Raw genomic sequence first — 11,793 nt, forward strand, 5'->3', positions numbered from 1 at the left:
TATCATACTCTGGATTTTTCAAATCATCTTATCTAAATTTAGCCCTCTTTCTTCCTCCCATTAAAAAAAAAAAAAATTTAAAAAAATCCCAGCAAGGAAGAAGTTAGAAATGTTGATCTCAGGAGTTGCAGGGACATGGGCTGATTTCCTTCTGGCCAGTGGGAGCGTGGGCAGCACGGGAGGAGCCTGGCCTGGAGCCAGGGAGTGCATGGGAAGCTGACATGGGTGGGGGAAAGGAATGGAGAGTGACTTTGGCAGCCACTCAAGGACACTCATTTTGTGCAGATAATGTTAGTAGTAGATGATTGCATTTTTTTTCCCCTAATAAATGAATTGTTGGTAAGCATGAGGAATTAAATTTGAATGCAGTACCGTGGTTAACTGGAATATCATTCTAATTGCTTAGAGGAAAAGCTCCCTCCATTGTTTACTTGTTCATCCATTTATTTATATTTTCTTGTAGGGGATTGAATGGACTCATATTGAATATTTCAACAATGCTATCATTTGTGACCTAATAGAAAATGTAAGTTGTATTCAGGAACCTCTCTGGGTTATTTTTAATGCATGGATTTAATTTAGCTGTAATGTCTGCATGCATCCTCATGCACTAAATTTTCTGAACATGCCATTTGTTGTATTATTCATCTTACTTTTTGTAGCAGAAGTTTATTTTACTAAAAAGGAGTTTTCTTATAATCTATATTACTTTTGTAGAAATATTCAGCAGTACCTACACTAAAAAAAACCAAAACAAATCAAACATCTCTTAAATGTTTACATTTAGGGCTGTTTTCAGTAGCAGATATCACATGCTGCATTGTAATTAACATTTCTTTTCATATGGAAACTAGAAAACTCAATTACATGTTACTGAGTGTTTGAGGTACTCAAAGTACTTGTATATACTGAGAAGACTTCCAATGCAAGAAAGATAAAATTCCTTAACAATCAGAAAAGAGCAGTTTTTAGCCATTAACATAAAAGACATGGTGATTTTACCATAAACTGGATACTTTCAGTTGAGTTGGAGTTCCTACAGTCTGAGTAAATGACATGAAGTTTCAATGTGAATTTTGGGATTCAGATCTCATAGAAAGTCTTTCAAAAACGCAAGTGCTAAAAATCAGTTGGAAATGGTCATGGGGTAAAAAGAGCCAAACTTTGAGATGGTTTAAAGAATGTTTTCCTGGGTAGCAGAAGTCGAAAAAATGAATTATCTCCTTCTTGTGCTGTGGTGGAAACAAGTACTAAAGCTCTTGCTTTGAAACTTCAGAACCAAACGGGAATCCTGGCCATGCTGGATGAAGAATGCCTGAGACCAGGAACAGTTACTGATGACACCTTTTTGGAAAAGCTGAACCAGGTCTGTGCCACTCACCAGCATTTCGAGAGCAGGATGAGCAAGTGCTCCCGGTTCCTCAACGACACCTCCCTGCCCCACAGCTGCTTCAGGATTCAGCATTATGCTGGCAAGGTACCTGCTGGAGGGAGCACTGGGGCTGTGGGGGGCTGCTGTAGCTGATTGACAAATCCACACCCGTCTTCATCTTTTCTGTCTTAAACCTAGAATCTGTGATTTGCGCTGGAAGGCTTTAGGAGATTTTGGAATGGTTATAAAATGGCCTTAAATATCACCTAGTTCCAAACCCTGCTATGGGCAGGGACACCTTTCACTAGAGCCCCATCCAGCCTGGTGTTGGACACTTCCAGGGATGGGGCAGCCGCAGCCTCTGTGGGCAGCCTGTGCCAGGGCCTCAGCACCCTCACAGGGAAGGATTTCTTCCTGCTGGTGAACCTAAACCTGCCCTCTGTCAGTCTGAAGCCCCCACCCCTTGTCCTGCCACTGCATGCCCTTGCTGCTCTGGCTGAAATCAAAGCAGTTCTCCTTTCACCAAAGGAGAAAGGTGCCCCATGTACTTTGGTGCTGCATTAGGTCTCTGGAAATAAATCATTGCTCACAGTGACAAAAATTCACACGCATTTGTTGGTAACATATTTTGGAAAACATGCTCTTTGTGACTGAGCTAGCTGCAGTTCTTAGTCACGTTGTTGAGAAAATGCAGTTTTTGTACATTTGAAGGAACTGAGTTTGATGCTCTGTGTTTAAACAGATGGAAGAGAAAGTTATACAGAGGGCTTGCAAACATTTGCATTTTACAAATGTTTGTATTTGCATTTTTCAACATAAGCAGTATGAATAAATACAAGTCTGACAGCTTTCAGTGTGTAATCCACTATGACATTTTATTAATGAAAATCAAAATAATTACATTTGTAGACTGAAGACAATCTATTTTTTAAAAATTGAAAGTAAATGTAGGGTTGAAATTGTTCCTCTTGTCTGAATCTGCTGAAGTGATAATGTCATACAGTAAAAAATATTTGAAAAGTGTTTCATTTCCCTAGGACTGCTTGATGCTTTTTGAAATGTTCTCAGTCTTACAATTTTGAATGGCTCAATAGTTTTTTCATTCAAAATAGTCCTGGAAATATCAGCCTTTCAACCTTTCAGGCTTTCATTCACATTAGTTGCCAAGAAGCGTTTGTAACTGCATACAATCTATCAGGGGTTAATACCTAAGTATTTCTTTGGTTGTCAAAAATCTAAGTGAATTGAAAATACCCCAGTGCTGTGAGAAGGACTGTGCACAGATTGTGTCTTAGCAGGCAGTGGGGGTCTTTGATTGTTACAGGCACTCACTTACCCAGCAGAGTGAATTCCTCCTATTTTGGGAGGAATGTTGTTTTTCCATCCTCAGCTGAGAACATTTTGATCTTGTCACTGGTCAACAAAAGTTTGACCCTCCTTTTAAGAAATATCAGTAATTTCATGTGAACAGTTGTTTGGGGTTTTTTGGGTTTTTTCAGTAGTGGCATTTACTGCACCTGTCAGAACCAGAAACGTGTTCTGCAAGGTAAAATGCTGCCTACTGAGTTCCCAGTAACTTGCTGCTGTGTAAAATACGTGCCAGTACTATTTTCGTTCAGTATTCTGTGTACTTAGCACAAACCCTGGCAGAACTGAGAAATCATGGATCTGAAGAAGGATCTGTATTACCAGCCAGATGACTTGTCACAATTAATCAAATACGTTTCCTACCCTCAAAAATTAAAGGAGCCAGTAGCAATCTGAGGTCTGCATGAAGTTCCTCTGGCTGCCTCCTGGGTACCCAGCTGCAGGTCAGAGCTTTGTACTCGTGCTTGTTGTTATTGGACTGCTTTCCTGGTAAAAGTCCTTTAAAATAACAGTCCCCTGGGGGCTGCACAGCTTGCTGCTTGCACTCTGATAGCAAGAGGTGATATTCCATATCTTGTTTTAGTTAGGCAAATAATTTAAGCATTAGTACTTTGGAAGGAAAGAGTATTTTTGTTGTTTTGGCTCAAAAGAGAGGGAGAAAAATGTCAGACAGAAAAAAAGATTGTTTTGGAGTCTTGTCAGGTGGTGGTGTGTCAGAGTTATCAGTGAAAAAGGGTTTCTTCCACTTGAGAAACCAGAATTGATTGACACAGGGAACTGTTGGCAGCATGAGAAAATGCATCTTTCCCAGGTAGCACATTCACAGGCATTTTATCCAACAAAAAAACATCCAAATGTCAGATTTAAAATGAAAGCTGAAATATCTTTTGGTTCTTTTGGACAGTGTGTAAGAAGGAGAAATCAATTTCTTGGGTCAGTTTTGAACTGGTCTGTGTTGTAGTTCAAAACCTGTGCTGATGAGACTCTTCTCTGTTGTTCAGGTGATGTACCAGGTGGAAGGATTTGTTGACAAAAATAATGATCTCCTGTACCGTGACCTCTCCCAGGCCATGTGGAAGGCCAACCACTCCCTTATCAAAGCGTTGTTCCCAGAAGGAAACCCTGCTAAGATCAATCTGAAGAGACCACCAACAGCAGGTTCACAATTCAAAGCTTCAGTTGCTACCCTGATGAAAAATCTCCAGACAAAAAATCCAAACTATATCAGGTAAATTCCCCAGTGCCAAAGATTTGGTCAGTTTGTTTGATGAGGTTTGTGGTATTTGTGGGGTCCCCAGGATGAGGGAGGAATTGAGAATCTGGCTCCATGTTCTTAGAAGGCTAATTTATTATTTTATGTACTCATATTATATTAAAGGATGCTATACTAAAACTATACTAAAGAATAGACAAAGGATACTTACAGAAGGCTAAAAAGAATAATAATGAATCTTGTGACTCTCTCTCCAGAGTCCAACACAGCCTGACAATGATTGGTCATTAAGTTAAAACAATTCACATGAAACCAATCAAACAACCACCTGTTGGATAAACAATCTCCAAACCACATTCCAAAGCAGCAAAACACAGGAGAAGCAAATGAGATAATATTGTTTTCCTTTTTCTCTGAGGCCTCTCAGCTTCTCAGGAGAAGAATAGTGGGCAAATAAACAATTGAAATGTATGGTTTAAACTCACCATAATAGCTGCCGGCATGTGCAAAGAGATGTCCCTTTTGGTTTTCCTGTGCAGGTGCATCAAGCCCAATGACAAAAAGGCTGCCCACATTTTCAACGAAGCCCTGGTGTGCCACCAGATCCGCTACCTGGGGCTCCTGGAGAACGTGCGGGTGCGCAGGGCGGGCTACGCCTTCCGACAGCCCTACGAGCCCTGCCTGGAGAGGTACAAAATGCTCTGCAAGCAGACCTGGCCCCACTGGAGAGGGCCAGCCAGGTAGGCAAACAGCAATATTCCCACCTGTCCCAGGTGAAATTCCCATCTTCCACATGTCCTGAGCTTTTAGTTGTTGTGCATACGTTGCAGAAGGAATATAGTGCAGGCCTTACTAATTTGGGTCAGAGAGAATGGGTGTAAGAGAGAGATACTGCAGTGAGTTCGAAATAACTGGGAGGGCTGCAATGGTCAGGAGGGCACTTATCTTTAATGGCCAACGTTCAAAGTGTAAGGACACTCATTTTGTTGAAGACAGCCATACAATATTCCTCTGCCCTTTCAGGAATAACTATAATGATTGGGGAACAGTTATGAGATAATGCCTCTTGCAAATCAATTATATTAAATAGATACTTTTAAATTGCATAGTATTCACATTTTATCCACATTTTATTTTTTGCAAATAATACCTGGGATGAGCAAATAAGCTTCTATTATTTCTTTTTGCATGTGGCCACCAAAAGCAAGATTTAAATATCTTTCATAATTGATTAACATCTTTCAGCTACAATATAAGTCTTTAGGTTATCAAGAGAATGGTGGCAGTGCAGTATTGGTAACAATAGCATTGCAATAATCATCACAAAGATTTGCACAGCTCCGCTTCCCTTTTTTCTGTTGGTGTTCATAAAATGCATTTGATGAGAATGGAATGCTAGCATTTGTCAAACTTGTCAGTCTTTGTTTCACATTCTGACATTAGTGTGAAGCCTTCCTTTTTCCTTTCTTCTGCTTTTAAGTAAAATAATTATAGATGTAAGAGGAAAAAATAGGCGGTTGCTGATGCTGTAGAATAAAATTTGCTCTTTTTTGCATCAAATTATTCTGAGTCTTTACAGTGATTATTCTTGCCTTTAGCGGAATAAACTACTGAGTAAATGAGTTATGTCAAGCACTATTTAAGAGTTTAAAATATGCTTTCATATACCTTCCATAAATTAAGCTGTGAGTATGTAAACTAAGGCGTTTTAGAGCTGGGGGTCATGTTTGTTAAGCTCATTTGCTCCTTCTTAGGGCTGGAGTAGAGGTGCTGTTTAATGAATTGAGAATCCCTGAAGAGGAATTTTCATTCGGTAGATCAAAGATATTCATCCGCAACCCAAGAACAGTAAGTGAAAAATGCCTTCTGCAAAATCAAGCCCTCTCTCATGAGGACAGCATCATTCACTACCTGCTTCCCACAGATTTTTCTCCATGCAGTGCTTTGATGTATTGCTACAACCATAGCATAAAAAAAAAAAAGTGATTTTTAATGTTAGGCCCATTAAAATCAATGTGAATCAAGATTCTACAATAGCTGTCAGCATTAATTTAATATCATTTTTGAGCAGTGACTTGTGACATTGTATCTGCCACAAATCTTGTTGGTGTACCTGCCTGTAGCTCTGGAGATGAATAAAACAACGTGTGACTGAGGGGGGACTTCAGTAAAAAAGAAAGAGATTTCTCTTACAAGAGCTGTGCTTATGGGTTTTTTTCCTTGTCTCCTCTCTCCTGCTGTTTTTCTTCCAATGTCAAACAAAACCCTGCAAACCCCCCCACACAGCTCTTCAAGCTGGAAGACCTGAGAAAGCAGCGTCTGGAGGACTTGGCCACTCTGATTGGGAAGATTTACAGAGGCTGGAAGTGCCGTACTCACTTCTTGCTAATGAAAAAATGCCAGGTTGTGATCGCGTCCTGGTACAGGCGATACTCAGTAAGATCCCATCCTTACTACATGGGGGGTTCTCTTCATTGTTTAATGCATATTACCTTCTTGGGATATTTTTCTTCAATATGCACAGAGAGCTGTTGAAAGAATTCAATTTTATGTTAATAGTTATGTAACAGTAGAGGGGAAAAAAGAAAATTTAGTTTGTATAGACTACTGTTAAGTGCTTACACTGTGCTTGTTTTTAAAACATTGAAAAGCTCACCAGAATCCCTTCACTCTGGGAGAGCAGGATTCTCTGGCTCAACTGGGAAGTCTTTTTCACTCAGCTAAAATGCTGTGCTTCCTAGCACTTACAGTGCTCTCAAAACATGGTTAATGTGTAAAAAATGTTCAGTAATATACACGTGCAGTTCTGTGGAATTCAGTCATTCCTAAGCCTTTTTTTGGTTTTGCCTTATTTGGAACACTTGCCTTAGACTCAAAAATGCTGCCCCTAGGGGTTTATTTTAATTGTAACTCCTAAGACTCGTAATTTGGTTTCATTATTGATACAGTTCATCCCAAAGCAGTTTCAGTTCTATGTGTGGACTGGATGTTCTGTGCCACAAACTGAACAGCACTAATATACGACTCTTTCATGTTTTCTTGGCAGTTAGTAAATAATACTGACTTACTGACTAATGAAAAGATTTGTTTTTAAAGCTACTCTTGAACTTCTCAGCTGCATTTTGTTGTTGCTAGAGAACAGCACAAGCATATCAGAAACCTTGATGAAACACAGAAAGAAAGTCTTCTTAAACTGCAAGTGGCAAAGTTGACAAATCCCAGTTTTTCAGTTGACAAGCACTTCTGTTTGTCCTCTTGAAAGCCATCAATGTTTGGTTCACTTCTCTTGGATAATTAGAGGGAAGTATAGATCATTTGGAAAAAGTATGACTGAAGCATACTTCTTGATCTTAAAAACCCTCTGACTCTGTGTGACTGAAAGCCCCATTCCTACAAACAGCATCATTACAGTTGCATTGTGCCCATATGGCTTCATTATGATCTCACACAGTCTTAATGAATTTAAAATGGACTTACTGCAGCTAGACTGGCACAACTTTAAATATAAAGAAATGAAAACACATACACGACCAAGAAGTGCTGATTTCTTAACTGTAATTGGGTCACTGGTGAAACATGGCAGCAGTTGTTTTATTGGTGATGATAGAGATGTTTCCTCAGCCTCTTCACATGGATGGAAGGCGCTGTTCTCCTAACCCGACATGACTGGTAGGCACTGTGCTTTGGAAGGTTTCGTGGGAGATCCCTGGAATGAATAAAGCTTTTTTGAGTAACTCCTTGTGCTGGAGGCTTGACTCGAGGATCTGCAGGCACTTGTCTGTCTGTTGCATTGCAGGGCATGACAGACAGCAGCTGTGGCATGAGGGTGGCCCAGGGGGGACCCTCTCCAGCTTGCTCACAGAGATTTTCACTGTCACTGAGTGGGCTGAATGTCAAACCTGAAAGCCCTGCTGCAAAGTCTGTCAATTTAGTATTACACTAAACACTGGAGAACTGAGCTTTTTAGAAGGAAAATGCTCAGCTGTCTGGGAAATTTATTGCTCAACCTGGCATACCTAAATAGTACTCCAGCATCTCGGCTAGGAATCCATGGTTTTTGTTTTTTTCCTCTTCCTAAGTTATCATCAGCCATAATAAAGGCACTGTGGATAATAGGAACAGCACATGTCTTATGAAAAGGTGGTAAAAAGCTTAGCCTACAAACCTGAGTATGTGTGACAGTTTGTGTGCTACCCTGGTGGTGGGAAAGACAAATAAAGCTCTTACTGTTAGCATTTAATGTGCAATTGTGCTGCTGACCATGAACTTAGTGTTTCTGTAAACAGAGTGACATTGTCCATGCAGCATTGTTGATGTGCTTTGTTTCCCCTCGAGTTGAACACAGAATCTACACTCTGATCTGCTCAGTCAGAAATTGTTCACTTTTTACATTCAGTGCTTGTCTCCCCAAGCATATTGTCAAATGTTAGTGATGAAAGGTTTATTATGCAGTGTTTAACAGACATAATATTCTATTCTAAACGTCACATACTTATTTCCAACGCAGCAACAAAAAAAATACCAGAAGATAAAGAGTTCGGCTATCACAGTACAGTCGTACATCAGAGGGTGGAAGGTGAGTTTCCTGTTACTGCAGCTGTCCCTGTTTGGAGAGGTAAGGAGCAGGTCAGAAAACACTTCCCAAGTGCACTGAGCCTCCTGCCTGTCACACCTTCTCTCCTTGGAGCTGTGGCTGTGCCATTGTTAAACACTCGTGTTTGCTGTAGAAGAGGTGAGTTCAGGATACCTGGATGTGCTGCCTGGGCTATAAATCCCTGCAAACAGTGCAAGGGGGATGGTGGGACCACACTAAACCACTGGGTTGTCCTTGAGGCATGTTCTGCCAAGGAATTGAGAAGGCCAGCAGCTCTGGAGAAGGATGCTCTGGGGCTCTGCCACTGGCCTTAGGAGAACTGTAGTGCTGGACTGACTTGGAAGAAACAAGTTGTGGTTGGCAGTTATTTTGTGCTTAACAGGATTCTCAAAGAATGAATCAGATTTAAGCAGGATTAAAATAAAGAGTTTGAGTTGCCTGGGCAATTTGTTACTTGGGTTAAATCATCAATTCTGCTCTGTCTGCTTAGTGGAGGAGTGAAAGTGTACTTGTGTTGAGAAAATAGTTTATTGCTATGGGCTTGTACTCTGCCTCAGTTTGCCACAGCTTCACTTCTTCTCTGAGAGATTTGTACTTTGTGAAGGGATAATCATGCATCCTGGTAGATATTTAAGGAATGATGCTTTAATAGGAGGTAAAAATGAGATTAACAGCTCACATGAAAGCAGCCAGGATGCTCAAAGTAACTACTGCTGTCCATCTTCAGAAAAAGCAACCCTGGGCTCCTCTATTTTCTTATTAACCTTTCTTCACCCTGCTAAAGGTGCCTTTCCCCTCTAGTTAGAAAGAGAGAACTGCCTTTAGTTCTGGAATCAGTTTCCTTTCTGTCAGACAGGGAAGGAAGGGGCTGCAGTTAGTAGCTGTTGGTGTAAATAATCTCTCCTGTCTAGAAGGCTTTAAAGTTTGCCAGCAATAAGGTAACGTGATTTGATTTTGCTGTTTGTCTGGATTTTTACTTTGTCTTTATGATTTTGTTTAAATGAGTTAAAAATATCCTTTCAGTGTAACTATTGATGTGCTGTCTTTTCCCATGAGCATTATTTGAAGAAAACTGGGTTAAAAGCATCATCTCGAGTTATGGTTTTCTGTTTGCCATTGGAGAACAAGCTCTTTTGCAGTAGCATTGTGCATGAAAGCTTGGTATGACAGCAGCCTTTAGTGTGACCTAAAGCCAGACAATTTACTTGGGATTTATTCTTTATTGCACTCTAAATGGATCAGACATTTACTGTAAGGAGAAAAAAATATTGTTGCCATTGTGCAAACAGATATCTATATATCTCAGGTAATGCAGCAAATCTGGGAGAAAACTGAGCATTGAACTAAGATCCCCAACTTGCCAGTCCCAGCCTTGCAGCACAGAATCCTCCCTGGAGCAGCAAATCTGAGGCTGGGCAGCATTTGTGAATGTATTTGCTTGGGGATTTGGAGGCAGTGTTTGTTTGGTTTTGCCTAGATTTACAGGTTGCAGTGCCCTACTTCAAAAATATGAAAAGTTAGTTAGTCAAAAAGAACATTTTAAATTGTTTGCAGGCTCGGAAACTTCTTCGGGAGCTGAAGCATCTGAAGCGTTGTAATGAGGCTGCCACAGTAATTGCTGCTTATTGGCATGGTACCCAGGTAAGAAAATGGCTGCAAACCGTGCAGCTGTGTGTCCCTACGTGGAATGAAGAAGGATATCCCTCAGGATAGTTATCTGGGAATACTGTCAGTGCCTTAAACTGCTTTGACTGCTTAAACTGGTTTTTTTTTTGGTTTCTCTTTGCTGCTAACATGTCATAGCTGGTGCAGTCTGGGAAGCTGGGACACGCTTTAATTTTTGCTGTTTGTAGTGACTGGTTACTTGCTTTCTTTCTTGCACCAATGGGAACTTGCAGTAACCTTTTCTTTCCTAAGCTTTTCTATATCCCCTTTTCAAATGCATCACAGGCACGAAGGGAACTGAGACGACTGAAAGACGAGGCTAGAAATAAACATGCTATTGCTGTTATTTGGGCTTTCTGGCTTGGATATAAGGTACTTCATGCACATATCACATGTTCTCCCTTCATTGCTCAACAACATCAGCATTTAATCACTATTTCATAGTGAGAATTAATGACTAATACAATTCACTCTTAAATAATAGAGCATGATCATCGATTCCTTCCATCTCCATTCATGCCACACCTAATAAATCTGATAGCATTGTGTATGCCAGTTTTTTGTAGAGTAGGAAATACCTTGCATGGCAACCAAGTACAGATTTGCACTAACAAGGCATTAGACTAGATTAAAAATGACTGGACTGCAGTAACCTGAAACTAGGAAATGCATTTAACTACATGTAAATATGCAAAGTGTGGTTTGTGGTGGGAGAGGAGGTTGGGGTTTTTTGCTGTGTTCCTCCCCATGCCCCCAACAAGTGCTTTCAGTGACACTGTGTTAGTGATCCAATTGAGATTTTCACCACTTATTATAATCTGTACCCTGAATAGTCTTCATCTACAAGTTCAAACCGACATTATTAAGTTTCATTAAATTCTAGTTATGATTGGTTTAATTGGCTGTGATTTGAACCAGTAAAAAAAAATTAATGACCACAAGTAAAGCAAAATTTTATGAGCTGATCTTTTAGCAGAAAATGATGTTAGTTTGCAATTCTAAACTTGCAGCTCTAGAAAAATCCCAGGAATTTCAGCATCAGCTGTTTGTTTTCAGAAGCAAAGTCCCACTGAAAGATTCTTGCTAATCCCCAGCCTGTAGTTGCGGGTTATGTGAACATTTGAAATGCTGTTCACTAGAGGTCAAAAATATATTGGTTTCAATTAATAAATTGCTAATTTAGTTGAAAACCATAAATACATTAGATTTAAAACATTTTTCAGTTGTTATTTATGGTTGTGGGTGTGTTGTTAGAACACCTTGCCAAATGAATGGAGAAATATGCTCAAATTACATCTGGAGTATAATGCTGTGTTTGACCTTTGCTATTTTGGTATAAATCTATTAGATTTCCAGCAAAATGGCAGCCCTGGGAATTCAAACAAACATGTAGAGAACTTCCTTAATACTAGGGAGTCTTTGGAAGTTTTCAACTCTAGCTTGATATTTAGTTAACAGTATAATTTGACAGAAACACAGTTTCCTCTACATTTGATTAAGCAGAATATATTGAGAATTTATTTTGTTTTTAACCAGAGTTCCTTTCACCAAAATATTGCTCAGTACTGCAGAAGAGATATT

At 39.9% G+C, this 11,793-nt stretch overlaps 1 protein-coding gene across 4 annotated transcripts in view; it reads left to right on the forward strand.

Moving 5' to 3' along the window:
* MYO1B (myosin IB) overlaps positions 1-11,793 on the forward strand; it is a 108,898-nt gene that overhangs the window by 80,212 nt on the left and 16,893 nt on the right. For 3 of the 4 annotated variants that reach the window (XM_071434527.1, XM_071434526.1, XM_071434528.1), the window contains 9 exons: positions 464-526; positions 1,277-1,477; positions 3,742-3,968; positions 4,493-4,693; positions 5,708-5,801; positions 6,240-6,389; positions 8,461-8,529; positions 10,102-10,188; positions 10,498-10,584. In XM_071434527.1, coding sequence (XP_071290628.1) covers positions 464-526; positions 1,277-1,477; positions 3,742-3,968; positions 4,493-4,693; positions 5,708-5,801; positions 6,240-6,389; positions 8,461-8,529; positions 10,102-10,188; positions 10,498-10,584 — 1,179 coding nt within the window. The remainder of the gene's footprint in view (positions 1-463; positions 527-1,276; positions 1,478-3,741; positions 3,969-4,492; positions 4,694-5,707; positions 5,802-6,239; positions 6,390-8,460; positions 8,530-10,101; positions 10,189-10,497; positions 10,585-11,793) is intronic. The other variant, XM_071434529.1, reaches the window with a different exon arrangement.

The sequence above is a fragment of the Agelaius tricolor genome, unplaced genomic scaffold, assembly GCF_023055355.1.
Source record: "Agelaius tricolor isolate 1412-34295 unplaced genomic scaffold, bAgeTri1.0.p SCAF_10, whole genome shotgun sequence".
NCBI lineage: Eukaryota > Metazoa > Chordata > Aves > Passeriformes > Icteridae > Agelaius > Agelaius tricolor.